The sequence below is a fragment of the Anomaloglossus baeobatrachus genome, chromosome 7, assembly GCF_048569485.1.
Source record: "Anomaloglossus baeobatrachus isolate aAnoBae1 chromosome 7, aAnoBae1.hap1, whole genome shotgun sequence".
Taxonomy (NCBI): Eukaryota; Metazoa; Chordata; class Amphibia; order Anura; family Aromobatidae; genus Anomaloglossus; species Anomaloglossus baeobatrachus.
The window spans coordinates 103,889,607-103,905,509 of record NC_134359.1 but is presented as its reverse complement, the minus strand read 5'-3'; the positions used below and the strand labels follow the sequence as shown (position 1 = coordinate 103,905,509).

Below are 15,903 nucleotides of genomic sequence, written 5' to 3'. Positions count from 1 at the left end.
ACAGACAGGACAGCTTGGGGTCATACCTGATTATTTCTGTGAGGTAAACCATTTCCCTGCCTATGTTTTACCTCACAGGAAGAATCATTTGCGATCCTAGGCTGTGCTGTCTGTATAATTTCTTTTGCGTCCTCCCTGCCCAGGAGATGTGGTGTGATCAGATCATGTCCCGGTACAGTCAGACACGGCCGTTACATAGTACATAGCAGGGGCACATATATAAGATTATCTCAGCACAGGATTTTTTAACTCCTTCAATTGTGGAACCTGTTATTATTCCAAGATCTATTGATTAATATGTACTCTGTTCATAGGAAAACCCCTTTAAGCTTATCTGAATTTACATTTGTCCCTTTTTAGTGGTTTACAGTGAGAATAGTTGAATATTAGGGTATTTAAGGATTTGGATGAATGAAGTATAAGCAACATTAAAAAATAACGACTATGTAATACTAATACTTTTGACCAACCTGTCTTAGGCTTTTCTTTAATGGGCGTCATGTAGCCATCTTCTCCTACAACTCCCCGTGGGGTACGTTCCCGTACAAATGCGGTGGGGTCAGCGCTGTATCTCTGTAGACTACTGTCTTCTGGAGGTCGATCTGTATTTTGTTTTCGGAGAGTGCCATTGCAGCAAGTATCTTCAAAGACTTCAGAAGTTGCACCCTGGACTACAGGAACTTCTGGTATTGGACAAGCGGGTGGTCTGTATGGCAGAGTTACTGATTCTTGCGTTGTGTAGCCTCCATCTCGATATACAAACTGATTCTGTCAGAGATACAAGAAATTGCAAAAACAGTTTTACCACATTTTTCAACTCAGGTACATTGTTATAAACAGTGCAGAAGATCTAGGTGTACTAGACTGGCAGATTGGGGTTTCTTGGGCACACCAAGGTATACCAAAGCCTTTGTTATCCATACACAATATGTACTTATCGACTTTTGATTGCATTATACACCATTGGCGGAATTTATATTGCTTTTCTGACAGATTTTTGTCATGAATGTCTCTCAATTAGTGACTTTTTGATTTGCGACAAATTCATCAAACTATTTGTGCTTTCTTTCAAGTTGTTTTTTTTTGTAGTTTACTTAGCTTTCTAATTTTAAGGTCAATGTGACTTTTCCAAATGTTTTAGACAAAATCACGAAATGCAATTTTTTGGGGGAAAAAGTTGGAAACTTTGGCTTAACTCTACTGCAGTCACCTTCTAGAGTAATTTTATGTATGGCAATAACTGGCACCGTTTTGCAATATTTTGTTAAATGTTTGACTAAGTTAAAATAAGTGGTGTGTGTGTGAATCAACCACAAGAAATAGACCCTAATAGCAAATGGTTGGCGTCAAAGTTTACTCCAAATGGGGGATCCATTGTGTCAGTACCTGAGCATCCCAAGGGAAACTCTGGTTATTTGGTTGGCAAGTTTCCCTAGTGGGCTGTACATTATTAAAGGGGTTGTCCACTACTTTTAGATTGATGGTCTATCCTTAGGATACATAAGCAAGCATGGTTGAACTTAGGGAGATCAACATCCAATCCATCCAATATCCTTAGGATAGGCCATCAATGTCTGATCGGCCGGGGTCCGACACTTGCACCCCCATCGATCAGCTGTTCTTGGTCCTGGCAGATGGAAATGCTCAGCTTCAGAGCTGCTCCATCTTCTGAAAGTGGTTGCGGTCGGATACTGCACATCCGTTTCCCATTCTAATCAATAGGAGGCGGATGTGCGGATGTGCAGGTCCCAGTCACTGCCAGTATCAGAAGATGGAGCAGCTCTGCAACCAAGCATTTCCAGCTGCCGCCGGTGATTGAGAACAGCTGATTAGTGGGTTGCATGGTGTCGTTCCCGGGCCAATCAGACATTGATGACCTATCCTAAGGATAGGCCATCAATGTCAAAGTAGTGGAGAACCTCAAACCAACCACTTTAAATATCACTCCACTAGCTGAAAAGGAGGTCACATACACTAAAGTTTAAACACTGCATTTTTTTAAGTAACATTTTTGTCTTATGGTATTTGCTATTTTTTGCACCAAATTCACCAAGATGGAGTACACAATTCATGAACTTTGCGCAAAGGCAAAAAGGGGTTTTATGTTTGAAACTTTTTAGCACAAAGAGTCACATAGTTTGCAAAATATTGCAAATTTGCAGAATTTTTTTTTTTGCATAAGTAAAATCACTGGAGGGGATCACCAGAGCTCATCTTCAACAAACTTTGTGGCTTTTTTGAAAAGTTGCAAATTATGAATGAGGCAAAAACATCTGAACTTATATTAGATAATAAAAGACATAATAGACTTAAAAAAAATGCAAAATGAAATGACTTTTGGGTATACAATAAAAAGGAGCAAGATAAAAAAAAAATATCTCGAACAGGTGTGAATGCAATAATAACTTGGGTCTAAATTTTCTATACAGATTTATGCGCAGTTTCATAGAGAGGTTTTTCGTTGCCAAAAATGTAGGTTTCTGAAGTTACAGAAGTCAGAGACTTGGCAGTAAAAGAAAACAAAGTTGCTGTTTTAACAGAAACACTTCAAAAGGCGACATTGTGTAAAAATGTCAGAAAACAGACTCTGGAACATTGTGTCTGATTGAAAGTCTTGGGCTAGAATGCTCCTGGGACACATCTGTAGTCCTCACACCTGAAAGCTTAGGGATGCTTTAAAATCATATATACTTTGCAGCCAGGAAAATTAGTGAAAATGAATGAAGAATACCTTACTGCCAATTCCATTTAACTGTTTCATAGTATTTAAAGAGTTTCCATTCAAGAACAGTTTCCCTTTGACTGCAGTAAGTCGCTCCTCAGATAAGATGCCAATGTGTGCCCCATGTTGTTTGTCATGACTATGATTTCATTGTTTGCCATCCCTGTAACTTTCTGCCATGGGGAGTGAATTCATCTATTACAGTTTTTGTGTTTATATACATGGAAACTGCAAAAATTCTAAACAAACACTAAAAACCTTTATACATACTAGTCATATCACACAAAAAGGGTCTCTTAATTAATCATTGTATATTGCAATTAATTTATACTAAAAAATAAATTAAAAAAACTGGGATCAATGGCACAACAGGTGACTTGCACAATAATATGAATATAAATATGTTCAGACTAAAGAATAAAGGTAATTAACCTGACTATCTCAGCTTTTTTCTGGCTGAACAATGAAACGCGCGTCTAGGTGTAGACATTTTGCAGCAGGTTAGCTTTTTGCACAAGTTATCTTTTTTATCTACCTTATACATATTTACTATTACCTCCCAAATATTTATATATTTTTTCTGTTCAGAGTGTGACTTTTTCTGGTCACTCTAGTATCTCTATATGTATTATTTCAACTTGGATAGGTTTTGACTCACATGCCATTAAATGGATATCACCATATACAGTATATGAAATTTGGATTATCTTTTTGTATTACTATTCTTAGTTACAAATGTTGACACCTGTGATTTGCACTTATGCACTTCTCATGTATTTTTACATCTATTTTTATACGTACATATAACGTATTGTGTCTGTTTAGATGTGTAAGAATTGACATCTGCAATTTTGCCTTGTATGACCACATATGAAATTGGTATTTTTTGTATCAGTGTTTTTACTTGTAAATTTTGACACGTGTGATGTGCACTTATGCAATTTTTATATATTTTTGTATTTTTCCTTATGTGTGCATACTGTAGTAGTGGTGGGCGGACTCGCAGAAAACCAGGATTGGCGGGTCTAACTGGATTAAAAAAAATAAAAAGCTTCTGTCTGGAATTGATATTTGGCTGGACCACAGTCCCAATAAATGTAAAAAAAAATAGTGGTAGAAGGGATGGGGAATTGGAGCAAGCATGCTATAGTTACCGGTCTCCGTGCAGCTGTAACTGCTTCTGAGGCCCCTCATTCTACATCCTGGGCCACTCATTATTGCTCATCCATATGCACTGCTTTCCCTGCCCACCGGCAGTTCTGGTGTCTGTGATTAGTTGCAATCAAAAGCGCCCCCAGCCTTTGTAACAGCTTGTAATCACATTTTCTGTCCACGGGTCTATATCGTGGTGTGGTGTAAAAATAAATATATAAATAAAAAATTGGCATAGAGTTTCCCCATATTATGATACCCCGCACAGCTAAAGCATACAGCTACAGGCTGCAGCCCATAGTCATACGCTTATCTTGGCTGGGTATCAAAATAAAAGGACCGCATGTGGCTTTTTAAAAATTTATTTAAATAAATTATTTTTAAAAAACAGAGTGCAGTCCTCCTGAATTTTGATACCTAGACATCATAAAGCTGACAGCTAGGAGCTGGTATTCTCAGGCTGGGGAGACCCAGCCTATAAATAGCAGCCTGCAGCCACCCAGAATCATCGCATCCATTAGATGTGACAATCCTGGCACTTTACTTTCATCCACATTGCCCTGCTGCAGTGCCAATCAGGGTAATAAGAGGTTAAAAGCAGTTCACAGCTGCCACTAAGACCTAGATTAGTAATGGGGAGGGACTATGAAACAATAAACAAAATCACTGAAAAAATCCTTTATTTGAAATAAAGCACAAAAAAACATTCACCTTTTCTCACCCTTTATTAACCCCCAAAACACCCAGGTCCGATGTAATACACACGAGGTCCCACGACAATTCCGACTCTGCTACATCTGAAGTGACAGCGAGCAGCAATAGAATGACCAAATACAAAGAAGGAATTCCAGCACCTGTAGTCCAATGTCCAATCTATGAGTAAGGGTCACCATGACCTGAAACGTGTAAGGAATTGTATTGTACATGTACAGTATATTTTAACATGTTTCCAATAAAAGGATGTTTTATTTAAATTGAAGATTGGACTGCAGGTACTGGAATTCCTTCTTTGTATTGGGATTTTCCTGTGGAGGTGGACTGCCCTCCTTCTTTCTTTCCGTGCACCTGGATGAGAAGGTCGTATAGTGAATGGCAGGCTGAACATTTTTTGTTTATTTGATTCTAGCTTTAGAATGTGACCATCCACTGTGGGCTTCAAGCAGAGACTGAACTGCGTGATGAGCGGTGATGTCACTCAGGTTATTTGCGGTCACAGCTTCAGATTCCCACGGTCCTTCACCTGTGATCGCTGGTTACCTGACTTCAGTAAACTCAGTGACGTCACCTTAGATGTGGTCAATGAGTTCACAAACCTGCATTTCCTGGCACAATACTGCATTTTTTTTATGCCAAGAGATGCAGATTTGGTGCTGACATTTCTACAGCATTTTCCTGCACCCAATCTACACCTCCTGGCAAAAAAAGCATTACTATTGCATGTAGTATAGTGCGGTAGTGATGCAATTTTTTGCCAGGAGGTATAAATTGGGTGCAGAAATTTGGTGTAAAAATTTAATCACCAAATTTACATCTCTTGGCCTAAAAAATGCACAAAAATGGTTTTTACACCATTTCGGTGCAGTTTTCTGCCAAGAGGTACAAATTTGGTGCTAAAATCTGGTGCAGACAGAGGGAGGAGCTAGAGGCAGAGGGAGGAGCTAAAGGCAGAGTTCCACCCCCTCCTCCCTGTTCTATTTACGTAGAATCTCATCAGTAACAGCTGCCATCTCCTATCTCAGTAATGGGAAAGTCTTCACTGAATACAGATTTTACCTAAGAATTGAGAATTTTGATAATTACGGGTCAATTCTAGCAGAGAAAGAAGCAGATTTGTCTGATAAGATATATTACAGAGTTGCTTATTTTCATGTGTACTATTGTGTTATGAATTAAAAATTAAAACGACAGTTACGTTTTAAGCTGCCTTCAGTCAACATGTCTACCATTTCTTTTTTGGAAACGGTTTTCATGATTTAAAGGAATTTTGCAGGACATGGCGGCTTTCTTTCAGAAACAGCGCAACTATTAAGCATTGGTTGTTTGTGGTGTTGCAGCTACATGGGACTGAATTACAATAAAATGAATAACCCATGGTTTCGGGTGGATATATTTCTGAAAGAAAGACGCCATTTTTCTTTTTTAAATCTTGAACAACCAGTTTAATGCTTTTAAAGGAATGTAGCATATATATCATTAAGAACTCCATTTGCTGCCATACAGTCTCCCCATGCAGGAAATTAACAAAAAAAATAGCTGAAATTGAAAATGTAAGGCTATGTTCACATGTCCTGTAGTCATCCGTTAGAACGGATCCATTGGAAAACTGATTTCTGCTGGATCTGTTTTTTAAATAGGGGAGTCTATGGATAACGGATCCATTCATGGATTGCTATTTAGCCATCCGTTGTACTTGCATTTCTAACAGATGGGTTGTTTTCCTAATGGATCCTTTACAAATGGACGATAAGTAGCAATCTGTTAATGGATCTGTTGTCCATAGACTCCACATGTTAAAAACAGCTCCGTTATTTAACAACGGGCAAAACAGTTGTGTTTGCAGAACTTTTTTGCAAACGGATCCGTGATAATGGATGACTACAGGACATGTGAACTCAGCCTTAAAATGAAGCTTACATCAAATCCATATATCTAATATATAAAGCTCAGTGTGTGTGTGTGTGTGTGTGTATGTGTGTATGTATATGTGTATGTCCGCTAAAGGAATCCGCACCGTCGTATTTACAATCACGAAATTTTGCACAGACACTCCATGTGACTCAGGGAACGTCATAGACTATGTTTGGGTGGGAAAATTTAACCCTGTGCTTTCCAGTTACTCTACAAAAATCCTGCAGCCATTAAACTGAATGGAGCTGGGAGCTATAGGCTATAAATAGCAACTGTCAGTGGTTGCTATAGGAACAAAATAAACTGCTCGTATAAGAAGCTTATGTGTGAGGTAAAAAGATGTCGGTGGTTAGACGGATAGAGACAGACAGAAAAAGACAGAAAGAGACAGAGACAGACAGACGTGGAAAGAGACAGACGGGACTACTCCTCCTATTTTCCTCTTCTCCCCCCAGGACTACTCCTCCTATTATACTCCTCTTTCCCCACGACTACTCCTCCTATTATACTCCTCTCTCTCCAGGACTACTCCTCCTATTATACTCCTCTCTCCCCAGGACTACTCCTTCTATTATACTCCTCACCTCCAGGACTACTCCTCCTATTATACTCCTCTCACCTCCAGGACTACTCCTCCTATTATACTCCTCTCCCCCCAGGACTACTCCTCCTATTATACTCCTCTCCCCCCAGGACTACTCCTCCTATTATACTCCTCTCCCCCTAGGACTACTCCACCTATTGTACTCCTCTCTCCCCAGGACTACTCCTCCTATTATACTCCTCTCCCCCCAGGACTACTCCTCCTATTATACTCCTCTCTCCCCAGGACTACTCCTTTTATTATACTCCTCTCACCTCCAGGACTACTACTCCTATTATACTCCTCACCTTCAGGACTACTCCTCCTATTATACTCCTCTCACCTCCAGGACTACTCCTCCTATTATACTCCTCTCTCCCCAGGACTACTCCTTCTATTATACTCCTCTCACCTCCAGGACTACTACTCCTATTATACTCCTCACCTTCAGGACTACTCCTCCTATTATACTCCTCTCCCCCCAGGACTACTCCACCTATTGTACTCCTCTCCCCCAGGACTACTCTTCCTATTATACTCCTCTCTCCCCAGGATTACTCCTCCTATTATACTCCTCCTATTATAGTCCTCTTATTATACTCATCTCTGAGGGGTGGACAGCATGGGGGATGGAGCACGATGGGGGGGTGCGCAGCATGGGGGAATGAAGCACGATGGGGGGTGCGCAGCATGGGGGATGAAGCATGATGGGGGATGCGCAGCATGGGGGGATGAAGCAAGATAGGGGTGTGCAGCATGGGGGATGGAGTATGATGGTGGTGCACACCTCCCCTCAAAACACACACCGCCACACATGCACCACACAACACACCACACACACTGGGAACCACAAACATCGCCCTACACAGACACCCACACACACAGACAACACCGCACACACTCAACATCCAACACATAAACACCGCGGCACACACAAATATACGCACATACCGGGCAACACACACACACACACACACACTGCACAAAACATACCTCCCCCAAAACACACACACGCACTCCACACACACACACACACACAAACCGCAAAACACACACAGCACCACACACACACAACGCTGCAGACACACAGCGCTCCACAAACAATGCAACACACACAACACAACATACAAACAACACCGCTCTCAAACACCCCCACACCCAGACAAAACCCAGAACATTTACAGCGCCCTACACAAACACTTGGCAACTACACACAACAACATCTATATATATAACAAAAATCATACATTAACTACACAATAAATTCTAGAATACCCGATGCGTTAGAATCGGGCCACCTTCTAGTGTAATAAAATGACTTACATTCTTTGGTAAGTGTCATTATTTTTACAACTTTGAGTAATGCTTCTGATGAGTGACTATTACACGGCACTGAGGTTAATAATCCCTGCACACAGCGCAGGGCCATATATCGCAGCATACCTTGGTTAAACACTGGGTGCCACAGTCCAGAACTGTACCCACTTCATACTTGTAGAAGCAGACCTAATTACTGAACAGCTGTAAAAGTGACCGTCTGCAGTCATCCATTCTCTACAACTCATTATTCTGTTTAGTACTACGGCTGGTTAACAGTTGAAATTCTATATAAATAGTAAACTCTATAATTCACAACCATTCACCTTATTTCTCCAAAGAGTTTGGAAAGTTAAACATTGCCTTGTCTTGCCTAGTAAGCACCATTTATGATCACCAGCATATACTTAAATCAGGAAATACTGTATGTTAGTAGTTTTACAATCTAAATAACCATTTGGTGAGCTGATTGGTTTCCCTATCACCTAAAATGAAGCAAAGTATATGTAGATATTACGTTTGTGATTAATGTTGGGTGCAAACTCCCTGATGGTGGCCTGCTGAACCACTGACGTACCACTTGGTATATGCCTCTTTGCAATGGCCCTCTGTATAGGAACACACAGTTTGCTGGGCTTTCCTATACAAATAAGCAGTAAGCAGTAGAGATGAACTGACCTGTTGAAGTTCGTAGTGGCGTAATTTGAGATCGATGGGCCCCAATACAAAATTTGTACCTAGCCTCCCCCTTATGTTGGTCAGATGTATGTATATGTATGTAAACATTTAGCGTTCTAAATCCTATAAAGACATAAGAGTTGCCCTTTCCCCCCATTATGCAGTCATGTCCTCCATCCTGCTCTAATGTACCCCATCCTGGGCTACATCCGGGAAAATATGTGCCCCATTGTGGTATATATGCCCCCCATCTTGGTGTATATGTCCCCATCATGGTATGTCCCACATCCTAGGGACTACCATTTCAATAGGATTGCTGTGAAGATGTAGTCAGAAAATATTGCATCATTTTTAAGTTAGTGATATATACTTTTTATCTTCATTTCTATTGCTGCATGGAAACCATTAACAAAAAGCCGTTGGTAGACCTACTTTCATTACTATGGCCTTGATTCATCAAAGTGTTTTCACCAAAAGTCCTTTGATAAGCCTCAAATATTTTGTGCAACTCAAGGTTGATAAAAAATGTTGCCTCTTTTGGCATTTTGGCACTCTGTCAAAGTGGATGAAAGTGGGGTTTCATCAGGGTGGACCGGGGGGGCAGAGCATTGCCTGTGGCATACCTTATACTAGAAATCTTACTTTAATCTCTAAAGGGGGCTTTACATGCAACTAAATATCTAAGGATATGTCGTCGGGGTCCCGAAATTCGTGACGCACATGCAGCGTCGTTAGCGACGTCGTTGCGTTTAACAGCTTGGAGCGAGCGTTAATGATCAAACATACTCACCTAATCGTTGATTGTTAACACGTCGTTCATTTTCAAAATCTCATTGGTCGTTGTGGATGTAAGTTGTTCGTCATTCCTGAGGCAGCACACATCGCTACATGTGACAGCACGGGAATGACGAACAACAGCTTACCCGCGTCCTCCGGCAACGAGTTGGGCGTGTCGTTAATGCGGCTGGTCACCGCCCCTCCGCTTCTATTGGTCGGCCGCTGTGGGACATCCCTGTGACAGCGCACGAACCTCACCCTTAAAGAAGAGGTTGTTCACCGCCCACAGCGACGTCACTAGGCTGGTAAGTACGTGTGACGGGTGTTAGCAATATTGTGCGCCACGGGCAGCGATTTGCCCGTGACGCACAAACGACGGGGGCGGGTGCTTTCATGAGCAACATTGCTAGCGATGTCGCTGCGTGTAAAGACCCCTTAACTCGATTAAAAGACTTATGGTGAAGCACTCAGAAGCACACATCATTTTTTTAGATCTACCTGATTAATTAAGTGGCAACACTTAAAGGGGTTCCCCGAGTAATGTAATAAAATAAATAATACACATTTAAAGATTAAACATTTTTCTAAGTACCTTTATTTAGCAAAAAGATATGCTTTATCTACTTCACTTTGTCAGTATTTTAAAGATGGCAACTACCATGAAACACAACCAGTCCTAGATTAGCCATGAAGCAGAATGGGCTGCATGAAGCTCAAGTCAGAGGTTATGTCAGAGCAGCGTCCAGTAAGGCATCATGAATGCACAGTCCTCTGTTTAGTCAACTTGACAGTACACTGGGCAGAGTGGACTAAAGGAGAAGATAAACACCTTTCTTTAGGTGACTCAGAATAAATATCTATCTAAGTCAGCCTGACAGTTATAGTGCTTCATGCAGCCATCTTTCTGTGTGTCTTCTGAAATCTAGGACGGGCTGCACAGATTTATGGCAGTTGTCATTTTTTAAATCCTAACATTGAGCAGTAGATAAATCATATATTTTAGGCATTTAGAAAAATGTTTCATATTTAAATGTGTATTATTTATTTTATTGCATTTCTCGGAGAACCACTTCAGTGAACCAGGGGTTCGTGACTCCAACCTGTCTCCTCACCATGATTGGCATTGGTCATATTGATCATAAAGAATTGGGGACTATGTGTTTAAATCCATGAATCTTTCTGAATGTATGAATGTACAGGAGTGTTCTGCTATGAATACAATGTTGGTATTGAATGCCCAACTTAAACCAAATAAGGAAAAACTACATCTTACAAAGTAATGAAAAACAGAATTCATGAACTACTGATTTGGCACTGTACTAGGCATTATCAATACCACCTGAAGATAACAGCTCAGGCAGCCCAAAGATATAAGCAACATAGAGAACCGATACAACCTGGTCGGTGCCAGGTGTTAGACCCCATCAGATTTTACATTAATTAGTTATCCTAAACATCGGTCTTTAACATGTGAACCATGGAAAACCCCTTTAAGTGCCACTTATTGTTGGTTTCACTCAGGTTAGTAAATAAAAATGTGAGAAGGGTATGGAAGCTAACAAATTTTACATTGTCTGATTATATAGCTAAGCTTAAGGCCGCTTTACATGCAACGACATCACTAATGAGATGTCGTTGGGGGTCACGGAATTCGTGACTCACATCCGTTCTTGTTAGCAACGTTGCTGCGTGTGACACGTACGAGCGACCGCTAATGATCAAAAATACTCACCTTATCGTTGATCGTTGACACACTGTCCATTTCCCAAATATCATTGCTGTTGCAGGACGCAGGTTGTTCGTCGTTCCTGCGGCAGCACACATCGCTATGTTTGACACCGCAGGAACGAGCAACATCACCTTACCTGCGATCGCCCGCAATGAGGAAGGAAGGAGGTGGGCGGGATGTTCGTCCCACTCATCTCCGCCCCTCCGCTTCTATTGGGCGGCCGCTTAGTGACGTCGCTGTGACGCCAAACAAACCGCCCCCTTAGAAAGAAGGCGGTTCGCCGGTCACAGCGACGTCGCTAGGCAGGTAAGTAGTGTGACGGGTGTAAGCAATGTTGTGCGCCACGGGCAGCGATTTGCCCGTGATGCACAACCAACGGAGGCGGGTACGCTCGCTAGCGATATCAGTACCGATATCGCAGCGTGTAAAGTGCCCTTTAGTCAAAGATGAAGCTTTATTATTCACTTATCTTTCTTATTCAATCTAAACTATATACATTTGTGTTTTGTGTGTGCATGTGTATAATATGTCACTAGAAAAATATTATCACTTGAACACGTGAATGTTTGATGCAAGCAGTTATAATAGAATCAAGACCTTATGCACGCAGCCATTTCATGATTGTATTTGTTAAATCCCAATTTATTTGGAAATATATATATAAGCAAACAGAAATTTCAATGGTTGTGCCATACTGTGCATACTAGTGATGGGTAGAGATGAGTGAACCTGTGGAAGTTCTGTTTGGTGGCTTCAGCTGGACTTTGGACAGAATTTGGTTTGGGACCTGGGCTTAACATGAATCCCACTGGAAATCACTAATTGGGCAGTTCGGGTCTCTACTCACATGCAGCCAGCCATAAACAGAACACTTTCGGGGGAGAAAGGACGGGGTTTTTCCATTTTTTTTGGGGGGGTGCACACTACATCTGATAATGGCTCGGACTGGGTTGAGCACTGAGCGTACCCAAGCACAGCGGTGCTCGCATGAATGGCTTGCATACATAAAGCCCCCAAACTCCTATTTCGAATTCTGTTTTTTTGTAAAGTCTGTGCTTGGTCTGAATGCTGAACACCGAACCTCAGGTTTGCTCATCTCTAGTGATGGGCAAAACTGAACTGTAAATTTTGGGGTCCATAGTGGACCCCTAGTGTCCATACACGGACCACGAAAATGGACTACTCAGGGAAGTCTGTGTTACTGGTCGGGTCAGGCCGCCTGGATATAAAGCATCTATCACACTGCTTCCGGGTCCACTCATTAAACCGTAGGGAATTCATTTACAGTTTCCCCGCTCGCCCAGAGCGTCTGTGATTGGTTGCAGTCAGACTGCGCCCCGACCCTCTGTGCTGGTGTCTGAGATTGGTTGCCCTTAAATTACCTGTCTGGGTCCCCAAAGTGGAGTGTAAAAATAAATAAATAATTGGAAAAAATGGCGCAGATTACCCCATATTTTGATACCCAGAGCAAATAAATATACAGCAAATGGCAATAAATTTAAAATTAAGCTTTTAATTATATCTATTAAAAACGACTCAAAATATAGTTTCACCTGTGCAAAGTGATCACACAATTATAGACAAACACAGACAAGTTGGGTATTCAATTTCAGGAGGTATTCAAAACCTCACCGACCAAGAATAGGTCAGATATCAATTACTCCTATGGTACTTCATTATCAAATGCTCTTATCCAAAGGGTAGTGCAATTACACACAATATCGGGTTTTTACCTCAAATTGCTGTTTTGCATCTGACAGAAATAGGGCACCATATTTCACCCCTCCTCTCTGGCAGACAAGATAAATATAGATATTACCTTAAATGGGACATGATGCACATGTAAATTCAGCCCAAAGGTAATAGTTAGAGTATGCTCAATACCCTCCTTTTTATTTCTTCCCAACGCGTTTCCTCTTATCGATTCATCAGGGGAAAGTATTATTTGGAGGCTTCTCCGAGGTGCATGGGACCTATATCACCCTACGTGTGAGCTTCCATGACACACCGGGTCTGGGGACCACACTTCTTGTGAAATCCACAATCTTGTGGAAGAAAAAAAAGGAGGGCATTGAGCATACTCTAACTATTACCTTTGGGCTGAATTTACATGTGCATCATGTCCCATTTAAGGTAATATCTATATTTATCTTGTCTGCCAGAGAGGAGGGGTGAAATATGGTGCCCTATTTCTGTCAGATGCAAAACAGCAATTTGAGGTAAAAACCAGATATTGTGTGTAATTGCACTACCCTTTGGATAAGAGCATTTGATAATGAAGTACCATAGGAGTATTTGATATCTGACCAATTCTTGTTCGGTGAGGTTTTGAATACCTCCTGAAATTGAATACCTAACTTGTCTGTGTTTGTCTATAATTGTGTGATCACTTTGCACAGGTGAAACTATATTTTGAGTCGTTTTTAATAGATATAATTAAAAGCTTAATTTTAAATTTATTGCCATTTGCTGTATATTGATCTATTTCTGGTAATAATTCCAGAGCAAATAAAGCAGACAGCTGGAGGCTGTCTGTTTTATCGTGGCTGTGTATCGAAATATGTGGGACCCCACAAAGTTTTTGTATAATTAGTTAAATAAATAATGCAAAAACAAATAATGCGAGGTCCCCCCAATTTTGATACCCAGCCAAAATAAAGCAGACATCTGGGGCCTGGTATTCTCAGGCTAGGAAGTCCATGGTTATTGGTTTCTTTTGAGCCTAAAAATAGCAGCCCTCAAGTGCCCCAGAATTTGCACATCCATTACATGCGCCAATCCTGATGCCTTACCTGGCTCATCCCGATCTCCCTGGTTTTCTGGCAATTAGGGTAATATATATATCACGACATCCAACGATGATCCCGACTCTGCTACATCATGAGGTCATAGTGTGCGGTCACATTATAAAACGTGACTGATCACTACAAACTGCTGAACACACTGATGGAGTCGCTGCTGTGAGAGTGATGATATCAGTGAGTTCACCTAAGGTCATAGCTGTTGGTTCTCATGGCACCCCAGCTGTAACCTCAGGTAAACTCACCAGAGGTGAGTTCAATGAGTTTACCTCAGGTCACAGCTGGGGTACAGAGGGAACTGATAGCTGTGACCTAAGGGGAACTCACTGACATCACCACTCTTACAGCTGTGGCTCCGTCAATGTGTTTGGCAGGCCACAGTGATCTAGTGAAGGCACACTGTGACATCAGGACGTACCAGAGCTGGGATCATTGTGGGACGTCATGGTGTGGATTACGTCGGACCTGCAGAAGTGTTTTAGGGGTTAAAAAATTGGAGAAAGAGGATGTTGATTTTTTAAATAAAGGATTTTTCTCTGTGTTTTGTGTTCATTTCTTTTTACTTACAAAATTAATAAAGGGAGGTCTCATAAATAGAGATGAGCGAACCGGTCCCGGTTCGGCTCGAGGCGGTTCGCCGAACGGGGGGTCTGGCTCGAGTTCGGCTCGTCGAACGTTCGACGAACCGAACTAGAACCAATAGGCTATAATGGGAGGCAATCACAAACACATAAAAATGCATTATAAATGTACACAAACAGTTAATAAACATTGCCATAACACTTACCGGTCCTCGCGATCCCTTCTGCACTCTGTCTCCTGCCGCTATTCCATCCGATGATCGCTGAATCCTCCCGGTGACCTGCACTGCCAGCAGAGAAGCAGGACCTATCGTGACGTCAAAATAGCCATGTGACCAGTCACGTGGCTATTATCTCATTGGCTACAGACTGGTCACATGACTATGACACGTCATGTAGGACCTGCGAGTGCATCTCTCCGGTACACGGTGCACATATGTGTATCGCCGTGTACCGGCGACATGCTCTAGCACACGGTCGACTCCCCGTTCCGTTAGGGACCGGCTGACACAGCCGGTCATTAACGGAGATCACCGTTGCCATAGCAACGCAGTTAGCGGTGACGTCACCGCTAACCGCGGCTCCGGGAGCACCGTTGCTATGGTAACGCGTCTGTCAGCGTTACCGCTGTTACCGCTAGCAGCCAGCAGTGATCACTCACGGAGTGAAGGCTGCACGCTGCTTCCCGATTGTAGTGAGCATTGTAGTTAGGATGGAGGTTCCCCAGCCCCAAGTGATGCCCCTCACTACAATCGTCACTACTACTACACTAGAAAGAAAGAAGACAGAAGAGCAGGATCGTGGAGGGCTGACAGGGGTAATAAAGATGGAGTCTCTAATGTGTCTGTGTATTTATTTCTATTAAAGTATTTTTTCTCTGTGTGGTGTCTTTTTTTAACCCTTTATTGGAGATTCTTAATGGCCGGGTCAAACGT

At 41.8% G+C, this 15,903-nt stretch overlaps 1 protein-coding gene across 2 annotated transcripts in view; it reads right to left on the bottom strand.

Moving 5' to 3' along the window:
- Positions 1-15,903, bottom strand: part of ERBB4 (erb-b2 receptor tyrosine kinase 4) — a 1,420,891-nt gene that overhangs the window by 13,455 nt on the left and 1,391,533 nt on the right. For both annotated transcript variants that reach the window (XM_075317538.1, XM_075317539.1), the window contains one exon: positions 471-768. In XM_075317538.1, the coding sequence (XP_075173653.1) occupies positions 471-768 (298 nt within the window). The remainder of the gene's footprint in view (positions 1-470; positions 769-15,903) is intronic.